Source organism: Microtus oregoni, unplaced genomic scaffold (genome assembly GCF_018167655.1).
Source record: "Microtus oregoni isolate MIOR12 unplaced genomic scaffold, Mior012 000000F_ref0000247, whole genome shotgun sequence".
NCBI lineage: Eukaryota > Metazoa > Chordata > Mammalia > Rodentia > Cricetidae > Microtus > Microtus oregoni.
The window spans coordinates 13,536,295-13,551,914 of NW_024543059.1; the positions used below are offsets into that span (position 1 = coordinate 13,536,295).

General features: G+C 47.0%; 1 protein-coding gene across 1 annotated transcript in view; it reads right to left on the reverse strand.

Moving 5' to 3' along the window:
* Window positions 1-5,478: 5,478 nt before the first annotated feature.
* Whamm (WASP homolog associated with actin, golgi membranes and microtubules) overlaps window positions 5,479-15,620 on the reverse strand; it is a 28,005-nt gene continuing 17,863 nt past the window's right edge. Inside the window, exons 6-10 of the mRNA XM_041661138.1 lie at window positions 13,401-13,588; window positions 10,318-10,404; window positions 10,093-10,188; window positions 7,864-8,341; window positions 5,479-6,145 (exon numbers count right to left, since the gene is read on the reverse strand). Coding sequence (XP_041517072.1) covers window positions 5,856-6,145; window positions 7,864-8,341; window positions 10,093-10,188; window positions 10,318-10,404; window positions 13,401-13,588 — 1,139 coding nt within the window. The 3' untranslated portion in view covers window positions 5,479-5,855. The remainder of the gene's footprint in view (window positions 6,146-7,863; window positions 8,342-10,092; window positions 10,189-10,317; window positions 10,405-13,400; window positions 13,589-15,620) is intronic.

Genomic DNA, 15,620 nt, shown 5'->3' on the forward strand with positions numbered 1-15,620 from the left:
GTGCCTTGAGGTGTTTGGAAATGCATGTCGTCTTCCAGCAGGCCGATGCCCTTCCAGGGCAGACCAAGGGTGCCAGTCCAGGTGGAGGCTCCCTAGCTTCCAGAACAGAATGGAGGTTCTTTTGAGCATTAAACATGTTCGCTTCCTGTTGCGGGGACAGTCCTACGCATAGGGACACTTAGGGGTTGACCACTGCACACAACTGATGTTACATTTCTGCCACTATGGGCCACACTGTGGCTCCTCTCCCCTCCTCCGCGATGCACTTTTCTTGGACAGGGGACTAGCTTTCCGAGAGAGGCAGTGAGAATGGACGCCGGTTGCCTGGATACGGGAAAGAAAGCCAATCTCGGAGACTTTATCCTACTAGTGCAGGCCTTTCCAGAAGAATCCAGCAGGCTCTGCACACAGTGAAGTCTGCGCCAGGCACAACTACCTTTTCCCAAATGTGTGGGAGGTGTGAATCCCAGCTCTCGGCTCAGGCGTGGAGGAAAGATGACCTGTTGAGCCTTCATTTAGTTTTTATTTTAAGCCGTATTGCACCAGGCTCATGCAATTCTGGGTTCTGTCTTTCTCCCAAGGTGAGTCTTTGATGGTTTGGAGAGGGCTTACATCTTCCCTGGGTTGTTTGGGGAGGGGGCATGTGGGAAGCAGCCCATACTGCAGAGATGTCCTCTGCCCAGTCCCAGCTCTGCACCCCCCCACACACACACACGCGCACACGGGAATGTGGGACCCGCTCAGATGCCCTGTGCTGCAACCACAGTGCCTCTGTGCCCTTGCCTTCCAGGGCCCTCTCTAAGGCATCTTCTGCCAGGCTTCAGGTTGTGGTGCCTAATGGTAAGCAAAGGGTCTGTTCCATAAACCAGATGAGTGTTTGCCCCAGGACATCAAATCACCGAGTAGCAAAAGGAGTCCTGGTTGCTCTCACACAAAGCTGCCAGAGATTTCTTGCAAAACCCTGGAGTTAGAACAGCTTCCAGACCCTTCCCCTCCCCTCAAGATTTATTTATTATGTATGCAGTGTTCTGTCTGCATGTATGCCTTCAGACCAGAAGAGGGCAGCAGATCTCATTACAGGTGGTTGTGAGCGGCCATGTGGCCGTGTGGTTGCTGGGAATTGAACTCAGGACCTTTGGAAGAGCAGCCAGTGTTCTTAATCACTGAGCCATCTCTCTTATTGGCTCTTCTCCCCCCAAGAAGAGGTCTGGCTGCTGCATGTTCTCTGTGTCCTTTATTCATGTTGTCTCTGAACCCTGGAATGTTCTCTGTTCCAGTTCCACTCCTCTTAGGCCCAGACTAAAGGTCCCATGATGTCCAACCATGCTGTTGCTATGAATACCTTACCATATAGAACTGGAAGTGATTTTGTTTAGACAGTTTTGTGTATCCAAGGCTGGTCTTGACCTCAATCCAGTGACTTTTGTGGGTGGTGGTAGTATTTTATTAATAATTCTCTGTGTTTTCATCTATTTTCGTGACTCTCCCAAAGTGTGTGGAGATCCGAGGACAGCTTGCAGCAGGTGACTTTTTCCTTCCGCATCTTCAACCTGAGACTCTTGAGGAGAAAAGAACAAACCTACGATTGTCCAAGTAACAGAAACTGTATTTGAGGGTGCTCTACGACTGACCAGTTGGGATTTGAGAGAGCAGTCCCTGCTGGCCTCTCGAAGTTCCTTTTATAGGAGGGGTGAAGTGCTCACAGGAGTGAGAGAATCAGCTGTTACACATTGTTAGAGAAGCAAAAGGAAAGGGGAGGAACAGGGGTGAGGATGCGCATCCTGTGAATGGGGCTTGCAAATTTAAGACAGGTTGAAAAACATGTTTTGCAATTTACACCTTATCTAACTAACAAAAACTTTGTTTTTCAAGACAGGGTTTCTCTGTCTAACTGCTCTGGCTGTCTTAGAACTTTCGAGACCAGGCTGGCCTCGAACTCAGAGATCTACCTGCCTCTGCCTCTCGAGTGCTGGGATTAGAGGTGTGCATCACCACCACAGAGCCAGGAACTTATTAATTACAAATAGAAACCTTAACTTGCAAGGACTTCATGCAGGACGAGCAGGAGCTTTACTGTCTAAACTGCAAACAAACTTTAACCTGCAAGGTGCGTTGTTCCTGTTCTGGTCTCCGGTTAACTTGCAAGGTATGTTGTCCTGTTTTGATCTCGTATATGTGGTCCCAGGGGTTGGCTTTCAAGCTTAGTGGCATGTCCACTGAGTCATCTTACCTGATGCTAACCCTTAATGGGTGTGTGTGTGTGTGTGTGTGTGTGTGTGTGTGCGTGCATGTGCACATGCGTGCCTGTGTGAGTTTTTGTGTGTTGTGTGCATACGGTGATGATGGGAGGCAGAAGAGAGTGTCAGATCCCTGGAGCTAATGTTACAGCTGGGTGTGAGCTGCTCAAGAGGAACCAAATCCGTGTGGTCTGTAAGAGCACGTGCTCTTACTGAGCCATCCTGAATCCCGGATGTTAGTGTTCCTAAGGCTGGTCTCAGAGCAGCCTGGGTCCTAGAGGAAGGCCTCTGGGGATTGCCTGGCAACCGGCCTTAGATAAAACAATGGCCCCAGAGAGAAACCTGTGACTGTTAGACCAGCTTCAACAAAACATTCCAGGGTGGGGGTGTGAGGATTAGAAAAGTTAGGCAGGAGGAACAGAGATAAGAAACACAGAGGTGTAGGCTAGTACTGGGAGGGTTACTCGGTGCCTCCTGCAACCTGAGTTCTGAGTCCGGAGGAACAGAGATAAGAAACACAGAGGTGTAGGCTAGTACTGGGAGGGTTACTCGGTGCCTCCTGCAACCTGAGTTCTGAGTCCGCCCGTGGTTATTTTCCATTCACTTTTACACCCCAATACAAAAGGGGAGAAGGCCAAAGACGGCGTTAACATGATGCAAAGGACAACCAGAACAGTTACTTGCTCCAATACTTTGAGACGTCCAGACATTACTTCCTGAGTAAAGCAGATGTTGCTTGGGGCAGTGAAAACACCCTAGACCAAGTATCCTGCCGGCAGCCACTCCCTAGGTCAAACCTCCTATTTCAGAAGGAGGAGCAGAACTGTGGTCAGGGTTGGGCGGCCTACCTTTATCTTAACGTCCAAAACCCTGTCTCAGGGTGTGTAGCCACACAGAACAACTTTGGGTAAGCTCAGACTCTCTGACCTTCAGATAAGGTTGAATTGGCTCACATTTTTTTCCGCATTTTTCGGCCTCCAAGTTAGAAGGCAAAAGGGACCTTCAGGTGGGTGTTACCTGTACTGTCTGGCTGGATCCTTTATAATCCCGTGAGTTCTTATAGGAAGCCACACACTGCTGCTTTGGAGATAGGATGGGGCCACAGCAAAGGAACACAAGCAACTTCCAGGAAGTAGACAAGGAGAGGGAATGGCTTTCCCTCGGCACCTTTGGAAATCACCTACTGAAACCTTGATTTTTAGCCCGAAAAAGCCATGTCAGACTGCTGCCCAGCAGAACCCAGTGAAAGAGTTTGTATGTGGAGAGGCATAATGGCATGTGCCTGTCTGTAATCCTAGTGCTTGGGAGGTAAAGGCAGCTGGTCAGGAGTTCAAGACCGGCCTGGGCTATATGAGATCCCAAGTCTAAATAGTGTGCAGTTTTAAGCCACTGCATTTGTAGTGGTTTGTTAGAGCAGTAACAGAAAACTGGACATTCCCATGAATTTACAAGCCTAAAGGGTAAGAAAAAATCCAGTCAATGTGGTTTCACAGAATACGTGGTGATGAATCAAAACCTTTTCATTCTAGCTCCTGACACGAGTTATTTGATTTCAGATGCAAATGAATATTCAAATGAACAAATCCATTTGATTAGTACAGCTCAATCTGCTCTAGCAAGAACAGAGGATGCTCAGTGTGTATAGCCTCCTCAGGACTGGATCCATCTCCAACAGCCAGGTATGAACACTGCCCACTAGACTATCCATTTGTTTATCTCTGGGGCTGGGTCTTTCAGCATCCTAGGCTTGCCTGAGCTTAGGACGCAGCCAGGAAAGAAGTTAACGCCAGACCTCCTGCCAAGACGTGCTAGAATTACAGGTGTGCACCACTAAGCCTGCCTGCATGCTATGCTAGGAACTGAATTTAGGGCTTCATTCATGTTAGGCAAGCATTCTACCAACTAAGCTCTATGTCCCCAGCCCATGGGTAATAGCACCATGGGTGATGTAACAGCACTGATGTCTAGAAGAAGGCTCATTGGTCATGTGAGGGAAGGAAGCAGGGAAGATCCCAGAGAGGAGGCAGCAAAGGAATTGGGACAGAAGAGTATGTCTGAGTTTGCCTAGATGAAGAAGTGTGGTGTGTGTGCGCGCGCACAATTCCAATCATTTAAGCTTCAGAGCAACACTATGGGAAATAGGGGCAAGCAGTCTGAGGACGTAAGATCAAAGCCTGCAGTAGGAAAGGGAGATGCCCAGGGGCCCGCAGCCAGGCTGCAGGGCTGGCCTTCACCTTGTGTGGGTTGGAAATCCAGAAGACTACATCAGGAGGCACAAACCAATGGGCAGCACTCAAGAGGGCACATTGGGAGGTTTGGAGTCAAGACCAGAGGACTCACTGCCCCCTTCCATGATCCCGAACCCCAGAAGTCAGAGTATGCTGAGGGCTGAGCTGAAAGAAGAGCAGGTAAGGGAGAAACGAGACCGAAATGAAAGTTCAAGAAGTTTTACAATGCTAAAGACACAATTGGATCACAGACTTAGGGAGAACTTGCCTTTGAAGAGCCCCTAAAACCGTTGACAAAAAAAGCAAACTTTTGACAAACTTGAGTTATCCAAACCCGATGAAGCTTCCTGGCCCCTTACAACACTCAAATTGCAATACAGAATGAAAACCTAAAACTCCCCGAAAGATAAGTAAAGGCCTGCAGTGTTGTGCTTCTACCAGTTTTCTGCCTGTGGTGAGAAAGGCGGCCTGGGGCAAAGCCATTTCATGCCCAGCAGCCTACACTGCCCTGCCACACACACCCCTGGACCTGTGAGGGAGCAGTACAGAGCCAGGGTGAGCCGGTGCACACTCCCCACACTGGCCAGTACGTGCCCCCAGCAGTGTTGGCTCTTGGGGATAGGTGACGGGTGGCGGGTCCAAGAGCAGCTGCTGAAGGGTTCGGATGCCTCCCAACCATGCCAGGCCAGTGCTGACCAGACAGAACAGAATGCTGAAGGTGAGAAACAGGAAATGTGGGTCTGTTTTGTTTGGCAGAAATTCAGGGTTGATGTCCTGAGAGTTGGGGTGATGAGGTTAAAGGACACCTGGGCAGTCTGAGCAGTGACTAGGCCGCTTGGTGTTGGTCCCCTCCCCATTCCTGACCAGTCCGAGGTGAGCAATGCTGTTCCGGTGCCCTCAGCACTTGCTCAACTAAATGCTGAGCTGAAATCCTGGGCAGTTTCCAACCCACCAAGGCAGAAAGAACTTTGCTTTCATAGTGGCCCAGAGACCATTTCCTCATGACACAGACACATTATAAATACTGTTTATTATGAGTTTCTGTAGTGCTGATACACAAAATAAATTTTATTTAAATATTTAAAGTAATTCTAGAATATAATTTATTTGGATTATTGCTAAAATCATGTTCACATTCAAGCCTTTAAGTCTGAAGAACCAGTGTCCAAGCACATGGAAGTACATTGTCTAATGTATAGCACAGGGCTGCACCTCCAGCTCAGACATTGTGACTGCCCACAGGTGGGTAGGCTGGCCGTGGGGACAGTACTGTCACCACGCCTCCACTCTTCTCCCCAGTGTTAAGCTACAGAGTAGTTTCTCAGGGAAGCCTTGCTGGTCTAGCTTTTTGGACATTGATGGACATGTCTGCCTTTGTCACCCGGAGGCCCTAGTGGTCCCAAGCACCAGGGTTCTGCTCATCACTGTCGTCTGAGTCAGCAGACACTTTCTTGATTCTTTCCAGGGCTGCCTTGATGCTCCTCTCCAGGTCGCTGGTACTCGTCTTGCTGGGTTTCGCTCCTGCATCTGGGTGGACTTTCTTCAGCTGCACCCCCTGCCTGATGGCTGCCAGAACTTGTTCATTGACTGAGGTGCGAGGAGGGGACAAGGAAGGCGCTTCTACTTTCCGGAGAGAAGCCTTGCCCTGCCGTATGCAGGCCAACACATCATACATAGAGTCTGAAATTAAGCAGACAACAAGTATAGTGAAAAACCAGGTTTCCAGGACACACATCGGTTCCTGCCATGATTTAATAAACCCACAGTGCAGCTGGCCATTGACAGGACGCTGGTCAGCTGTCAGCAGCACCACGATCCCACGTCAAACAGTTTACCACCCCTTCTTTAAATGCACTGTAACTCAGAGCCACAGCCATCCCGAGTTCTGTTGAAATGACTTCAGACACCCTACAGTGGAACAGCCCATCACTGGGTGAGACCTGGCTTCCTCTCAGTTGTCTCTCCTCCATTTCCTTTCCCACCAAACATCCTGAATATGCGCCCTGCATTCTCTACTAGTCTTGGTGGTGAGTCAGTAATGACTCACCCTGACAACAGTCACTCAGAGTTCCCACACAAAGGCTTGAAGTGTTATACTTATCAGCCACTCTGTGAGCCCAAAGGGAGGCGCTGGCGCATTTCCTGCACAGCGTGTTTAATTCCACCCACCTTACCTGAGAGTGTGAAATGCTGTCAAAACACAAATTAGCTCAAAGTTCTAAGATAGTAGTGAGGAGCTGTTTTTACAACTCTGAGACCCTGAGGGTAAAACCTTTCCTTGCTTGTCAGACACAGGGCATGAACAGAGCCACTAACTTAGACGTCTACCAGGTAAGCCTTCAGGATTAATGGTCATTTCTGGTTGGGGACTGAAGAGCTGGGTGATGGCTAACTAGTCTCCTCCATTCTGGACTCAAGGCCTCACCTGATTACAACCCCATTGAGAACTGCTTAGGCAAGTTCCATAATCAAGTCCACCCTTCTTACTCTGCGGTGCTATACAGTGTTTGTGAGTAGATCAGAGCCTCCCCCCCCCCCCCCCAAAACTGCATTCAACCTAAGCTGAGAATACTCCTGCATCTAAACTCGAATCTGGGCAAACAGGAAATCGCTCTTCGTTGCATGTTATTGCAAGCCCTACCGATGGGCTGCCTGCCACCTAAACCTGCAGGCGTTTTCCTTCACAGCCTGTTCTGGGCATGATGAAGGCCTGAACTCAAAATAAGCAGAGCGCTCAATTAACCAAAAGCAGCATGTACGTTCCATGGGCTTCATGCTCATCCCTATCCCAGGAATTGTGTGTTCTAGGTGGAGCAACATACTTAGCCAGAGCATAGTATTTTACCAGGGTTTATCTAAGACAACCCTCCTAAGCAGCAGGCTTTGAGTCTTGGCAGGTTTAGGCCAGTTTCCCCAAAGGCCAATGTCTGAAGCCACAATTAGAATTATGCATGAGAACTGTGGCCCTCACTAAACAAAAACGTGAGTGTATACAGTATGAAGAGAAAAGCTGGCCCAATTTTCCAGTATTCTCGATTAAATTCAACACTTAGTTCTGTGGATGACTCAGAGGTGTAACAAACACCATTTAAAGCTGTATTGAGAAACACTGGCTGAACTCAAATCCATGCTGAAGTGGGGGCAGGCTGAAGTAGACTGACTCTTTAACAGCTTAGGGGTGTCACACTGTACAACCAGCAAATGCAGAGGTGTGTTTTCAGGCTCGTTAGCATGTCAAATTCAATCTCACCTACAACAGTCACAATAGGAGTAATACCACGGCAACAAATGCGGGGTATTTTGAGACAAGAGAATTTTGAAAAAGATTCTAAATTGAAACTGAGACTTCAGAAGCATGAGAACCCACAGGGAGCAAGAGCAGGACCGCAGTGAATTACCTGTACGCTGGAAGCTGTCCAGACAATCGCATGGTCTTTCAGCAGCCGCCTCGAACGCTAGAGACAGTGGCTGGGCCTCTGCTGCTGAAGTCCTCAGTCCCAAATTCTGATGAGTGGTGGCTTGAAAAGAGGACAGAGTAGGGAGAGGAAGTGGTGGAGGAGGAGGAGGGGGTGGTGGTGGAGGAGGAGGCGGTGGCTGTGGTGGTAGTGACAGATCCTCACTGAATCGGGACAGTGTCTGGTCACCAGCTGGAACAAAAACCTGAAGAGGGACGCTGCCACAGGCGACTTGATGTTCTGGGGTTTTCCTATTATCTTCAGGTAAGGGGGAAGCAACACTTCCGTTTTTGCTAGAGACAGGATGATCTGTCTTGTGATGAGCTGTTGAGGACCTCTTCCGAGAGCGTCCACCTGACAGGTTTGGCACCCTGGTTTCTAAGCAGGTCGTTTTCAGTGCGGAATGAGGAGCTGGACACCTCTGAGGATGAAAAGCTAGTGAGAGACTTGCCACAACGTGGGGCATCAAAATGGTGCAACTCCACAGACGTTCACATCCTATCACAAGAACTCTGGCCGCCCACACAACCCATGCTGCCGAGCCTATTTTCACAATCTCAAGGAGCACTGCCCACATGGCAGCGGGAGCACCAGTTGTGCCGCCTTGAGGTGGGGACCACCCTGGGCCAGAGTGAAGCCCTATCTTTTTCAAAACAACAACAACAAAAAAGACAAACAAAAAAAAAAAAACCCCACATCTATACTGTTCAACTAAGTGACCATATAATACTTAACCTCTCTTTTTTTTTAATATTTATTTATTTATTATGTATACAATATTCTGTCTGTGCATATGCCTGCAGGCCAGAAGAGGGCATCAGACCCCATTACAGATGGTTGTAGCCACCATGCGGTTGCTGGGAATTGAACTCAGGACCTTTGGAAGAGCAGGCAATGCTCTTAACCTCTGAGCCATCTCTCCAGCCCCAATACTTAATCTCTTAATAGAATGAAGATGAAAAAGATGTATACGGATGAAAGTGTTCACCATCATCTCTTGGAGAGGCAGAGAGGAAAGGAAAAACCTTGGCCTCAGCAGAGCCCTGGGGTTGCAGCTGCCCCTGCTTCCTCCACAGCGATAGTTAGACATTTGTTAAAAAGAAAAAGAAAGCTAGGTAAGGTGCTTGTGCAAACAAGAGAACCTGTGTCCAACCCCCAGAGCCTGTAACCCCAGAGCTGAGGGGGGAGGCTGTGCAGCTCCTGGAGCTTGCTGGCCAGTCAGCATGGCCTACTTGGTGAGTGCCAGGCCAATGAGACATCCTGTCTCAAAAACCAAGGTAGAGAGCTCCTGAAGAATGGCCACCTGAGGCTGACCTCTGACCTCCACAGGCATGTGTGTGCTTACACCGACACACTAAAAATAAAAATGAAGAGAAGCCAGCTGAGACTGAAGGCAGTTCAGAGCATTCAGAAAAGAGAGCAGGAGCCCAGATATGTTGTGATATCAACAATAGCAGCTGTAACCAGGCAAGTAGCACACACCAGTATAGATAGCAGCTGGGGGCCAATGCAGGATTGAATTCTGGGCTACTCTGGGAGTCATGGTTTGAAAAGCATGGTTTGAATGCTGGAGCGAGTGTTTAGGAAGGAGTAGGTGTGTGTCGCTGGAGGGAGGCTTTGAGCTGCCAGCTGCAGCCATGATGACAATGGCCTAGCCCATGAAAAAAGTGTAACCAAGCCCCCAGTTAAATGCTTTCCTTTATAAGCCTTGGTAGTGACACCAAAGGGTATCAACAGCCTTGGTAGGGCTGTCTCTTCACAGCAAAAGAACAGCAGCTATAGGGTATATCTAAGAACCTACCTCAATCCAAAGAAAAGAAAAGCCGGCAGTGGGTTCACATTGTGGCTTCCCTAATTTTTGTTCTTTATCAATAATAGCATTTTTTAAAATTCTATGTTATCAGGTTGGAGAGATGGCTCAGAGGTTAAGAGCACTGCTCTCCCAGAGGTCCTGAGTTCAGTTCCTAGCAACCACATGGTGGCTCACAACCATCTATGAGATTTGATACACTCTTCTGGAGTGAAGGCACGCATGCAGATAAAACACTGTATACATACTAAAGTAAATCTTTTAAAGAATTTCTGTTATCTGTTCATAATTCATTACTCTTTTCTAGGGTGGGTGAGGCTCATCTCCCCAGATGACAGTAAGTGAATCTTTCTAGAACTTACCTCCCTATACGCTTTTAGTCGCTCAAGTGTCTTCTGGCGTTCATGGCTTATCCACTCTTTTTTCTTTTGCTCCTCTTCTTTTATTTTGTCTCTTTTCTATATGTAAACAACACATTCTTGTAAAGGCGCAGGGTTCGTCATGTATGTATGCACAAGGAAAGGAGGCCCACCCTCATCGGTCCTGGCTGTGTAGTTCCACAGGCTGACCCAGCATCAGGTACTCACCATCTGAATACTGTGGTGCTGGTGAAAACGGCTCACACTTTGTTTAGCCTGCTGCAGTCTGAGCCGATGATTTTCTTGGCAGTGATCCTGGGCAGATAACACAAGTTACATACATGGTTTTTTAGTAAAATATGGGCTGGAGTAGAGTTGGAAACACTGCATTTTTGACTAACATGTAAGGTGTTCAGTTTCCAAAGAGGGTCAATAGCAGGTCTTCCCCTACAGTTATGTGACGAGGACTGCCCACAGGTGTCACCTGTTCCCAGCAGAGTGCTTTGAGAGATGAAGTGTCTCGGCCATCTGTTTCATTACTTTGTTTGTTGGGGGGGGGGGGGGGGGCGGTACGGGACACACATGCCATAGTGCACACAAAGAGGTCAGGGAACAACTTGCTGGAGTCTGTTTTCTCCTTATGTCACGTGGGTCCTGGTCGTCATGCTCGGCAGTGGATGCCTTCATAGGGCAACCATCTCACAAATCCGTCCTAATGCAGCTGTTTAACCCACTTCCCCATGTTATAAATACTAATTATATCCCCAAACATATCTACAAAATGGTAGCCCACCTAGAAATACTTGGGAACTACATTAAAAAGTGTACTTCTCCCTTGCTCAGCCACTCCTCATGACCCAAGAGCAGTAACGCTAACATGCACCGAGTGTTTTCTGTCTGAGCTGCAGTGCCCTTTATCCGTATGGTTGCCGTGAAATTTGTACCATCAATGTTACTAGCTTCCTTACACATGAAAACTTAGCTTAAGAGGAATTGTAGGGGCTAGAAGATGGCTCAGTAGAGAAGAGGGCTCGAAGCCCTTGCGGAAGAACAGGTCAGTTCCCAGCGCCCTGTAACTACAGCAGTGGGAATCTGACGCCCTTCTCTCCACAGGCATCTGCGTCCACGTGCACATACATGCATGCAGACACACACGCACAAACATAAAAAAACTAAATCTTAAGTTGGCATTTTGCCCTTGAAAGTGGCCAGGCTGTGATTTCCACCAACAGTGGCATGCATCTGAAACGGGACTTCAGCCTCCACTCTGTTAGCCAAGTGTTTTCCAACCCAGTGGAGAGCTGCTGGGCTGCAGAGGAAGGGACACCACCCGCAGGTTGATGGCCAATGCTCCAGTTCAGTTTAAGACAGTGGTTCTCAACCTGTGGGTTGCAACCCTTTCGGGGTCAAATGACCCTTTCACAGGGGTCACCTAAGATCATTGGAAAATAGATATTTACATTATGATTCATAACAGTAGCAAAATTACAATTACAAAGTAGCAAGAAAAATAATTTTATGGTTGGGGTCACCACATCATGAGGAACTGTATTAAAGGGTCCCAGCATTGGGAAGGTGGAGAACCAGTGACGGTCTAGAGGACACTGTCCTGACAGACGAGCATCCATCCAACCGACTACAGTAGCACTGAACTGGGGGGCTGAACCACATGGCCCTAGCTTGGGCTTTCTTAAGTGTGGGACAAAGGCCAACAGCCTGTAAGTTGTCAGACCATCTGAAGAACAGCCCCTAACCCAGAGACTACAGCTCTGGAGCACAGACCTGCAAAGACTGTTCCCAGAAGTTAACGTTTGCATGGAAGGCACAGCTGGGCATCTGCCTGTAATTCAAGCCACTGAGCAGAGGCCAGCAGGCAGCCTCAAAACAAAGCAGGTTGGGCTGGGATATATAGCTCACTGGCAGAGCACTGGCCTAATAAACAATCCCAAATGGCAAAAAAAATAATTCCAATAATAAATCACAATAAATATGAGCAATTAATGAAATATAGGAACTTTCTCTTCTACTGAAAAAAATTATTTCTGTGTTTTATATAATTATCTTATTTTAGAATTAAGGGAGCAAATGAGTTTCATTCTACTTTGGTTTTGCTTTTTTTTTTTACTTTATTGGTCTTTTGCTTGTTTGATTTTCATTTTTTTATTTTGTTCTGTTCTTTAAGAGAAAGAAAGAACATAAAATTGGGTAGGGAGGTGGGGAGGATCTAGGAGGAGCTTGGGGATCAAAATATATTGTATAAAAAACTTTTTTTTTTCAATTAAAAAAAAAGAAAACAAGCCAGGCAGTAGTAGTGCACACCTTTAATCCCAGCACTTGGGAGGCAGAAGCAGACATCTTTAAGTATAAGGCCAGTCTGGTCTACATAGTGAGTTCCAGGACAGTCAGGGCTCCACAGAGAAACCCGTCTCAAGTAACAAAAAAAAACCACACACACAAAGAAGAAAAGGAAAAAACCCACAAATCTTTGGGTTTTGTTTTTTAAGTTTTGTTTCACAAAACATAAGGTCTAAAGTAAGACGAATGTTGCATCTGTGACTGGCTTCATTATCTATAAATTTAGCTTAAAATTTATTCTGTACAGGTGATTATTAGTTTCTCCCTAGTGTAGTAGGTTTATTTTATTTTGTGGCACCGGGGATTGCACGCCAGTCAAGCTTCTACTGCTGAACTACAGCTACTGTTTATTTCTTCACTGGAAACAAGGTCTCCACAAGTCACACAGACTGGCCTCAAGCTTGCCTCAGCCTCTCAGGTAGCTAGGATTTCAGGCCTGAACCAGCAGTGCCACACCACACTCCCTCTGTTTTGTTTTTATCTATTAATATGCATGGGCAGAGGTCAGAGGGTAACTTCGGATGTCGGCGCTTTCCTCCCCCATGGTTATGGGGACTGAAGTGAGGTTCTCAGGCTCCTGCCATAAGTGCTCTTCCGAGGCCCCCACCCTTATTCTGATTATAAAACTACTATGCACAGAGTAGGAATTCAATAAATAATTACCGAATGAACTAATTAAAAATCTAGATATTATGGTAAAAACTTAAATCTCAATTTTTTTTAGCATTTTAAAATGGGGACCTTGGAGGAGTGTTTAAGGGGAGAGGCAGGGAGGGGAACAGAAAAATGTAGAGCTCATTAAAAATCACATACATATATATTTGGCTCTAGCCACGGAGACAAAAATACAAAGAACATTAGTCATGGTGTAGGTAAACCTTTTCAATGCCCTGTGCCCTTTACCCTCCCATTAAAGTGAAAGCCTAGAAGGAAGGAGGCCAGCTCGTGGAGCGTACCTTTCTGTTCCTGAGGCGGGCCCTCCTGGCAGAGATGCGGCCCCGCTGAGCCTCCAGCCGCTGGCACTGCTGTCTCAGTGCGCTCAGCTCCCCATTCTCACCAGGGTGCAGCTCCGGACCGTAAGCCAGGCTCTTCAGCTCCTCGGGACTTTCACACGGGTCATAGTAGATCACTTCATCCTGTTTCTCTAAACAGATTAGTGATTTTCTTAGGAATGTCTTACTATAAGAAAATAATTCAAAAACTGTCTTTAAATGTAAAGAAAGACTAGCTGTATTACATCATGTAGAGGAAAACAGCATTAGAATTACATATGCACACTTCTTACATAGCTGCACACAGTAGCAGTTTTCTACCAGACATGTTCCATGTGCTGGAAAAAGCATTTTATTTTATTTTTTTTATTTTATTATTATTATTTTTTTTTTTTTGGTTTTTTCAAGACAGGGTTTCTCTGTGGTTTTGGAGCCTGTCCTGGAACTAGCTCTTGTAGACCAGGCTGGTCTCGAACTCACAGAGATCCGCCTGCCTCTGCCTCCCGAGTGCTGGGATGGAAAAAGCATTTTAATGGCCACATAATATCCATTAGTTCAAGCATTCTCAGAATGCCCCAGTGTTCTGTTATTTCCGATTTCATGGTGATAAACATCTCTTCACACCCGTGTGTGTGTGTGTGTGTGTGTGTGTGTGTGTGTGTGTGAGAGAGAGAGAGAGAGAGAGAGAGAGAGAGAGAGAGAGACAGAGCCTCCTTCCCTAGCGAATGACGTGAGTGCTCGGGTTCGTCACGCCTCTCCCCGATGCCCCAGCACAGCACACGCTGTCTCACCTGTCTTCACTCTCGATTATATACTGATTTTTAAAAACCATGCCTGTAACAACCCCGAACCCTGCAGAAGCACACAGACTACAAAATTTTCTATGTCCTCCCCAAACCAGAGTCCCATCCCGAAGGAAAACACCCTTCCAGGTTAACTACTGAAAAGTAAAAGTTCCCCTAAATGTATAAAATGTTCACAACTGAAAAGAGCTGCAAAGGTTTTGGATATCAAGATTAAACCAACCAAATGCCGAGGCCATGCGTGAGGATCATTAAACTTGAAGGGGCCTGGAGAGAGAGACTGAAGATATGGAGGGACCTACCATGATCTTGGGTAGGAGGAATCAAAACTGCAAGATGACCATTCTCCCCAAGTACTAATTTTAAGCACAATCCCAATCAAAAGTCCAGTGAGTTTTGTTTGTTAGAAGTTGCCAAAGTGATTCTAAGCTTCATCTGGAAGAATAAAGAAGTGAGAGCATCAGAGGACGTGGAGCAGCAGGGTCCCGGGGGTAACACAGGAGTGCAAAGCCCACACCAGGATGCCTCAGACCAACCCACTGTGGTCAGAAGGCTCAGGGCCTCCAGTTTTTTAAAAAATCCATGATCGGCCTGGCAGAGATGGCACATGCCTTTAAACCCAGCACTCGAGAGGCAGACAGATCTGAGTTTGAGACCAGCCTGGTCTACAAGAGCTAATTCCAGGACAAGCTCCAAAGCTACAGCAAAATCCTGTCTCAAAAAACAAAAAAAAAAAAAAAATATCAATGATTGGGACCAATTTGGGGAGAATAGTATGACCAACAACTGAATACAATCTGTAGTGTGGAAAGGATTCTAAGAAGATACAGCTGGCATGACTTTTCTCAGATGCAGAATCTGGGGACAGTAGTAAAGCAGGGCATGGTGGCACCAACTACAGTCCCAGCACCTGGGAAGTGAAGACCGAGGATTTAGGCCATCATTGACCACAGAGCAATGCAGAGTCCAGGCTGTGTCAGTTACATGAACCCATCAGTAACGTGTGTGTGTGTGTGTACACAACAGCAGGAGAACTACAAACTACTGGGAGAGAAAGGAGACACAGGGTAGGTAACAACCAAGGGTAGTGGGGTGTGAACACGAGCAAAGCACAGGACATGCGTGTATAAACTGGGTTATAAAGTGTAAAGGTGTGCGGTGTGGTGGTGCACATCTGAGACCCGACCCTCAGGGCTGAGGAAGGAGGCTACAATGGGCTTGAAGCCAGCTACAACTACATGGCAAGACCCTGTCTCAAAACACCAAAAAAAGAGAAAAATGGGGGAGAAAAGAAAAGGCAACGTCTCAAAGAAAAATAGCCATTAAATTATTAAACTGTTTTCATTATCAATTGTAATGAAATAAACAAAGGCTGTGCGGT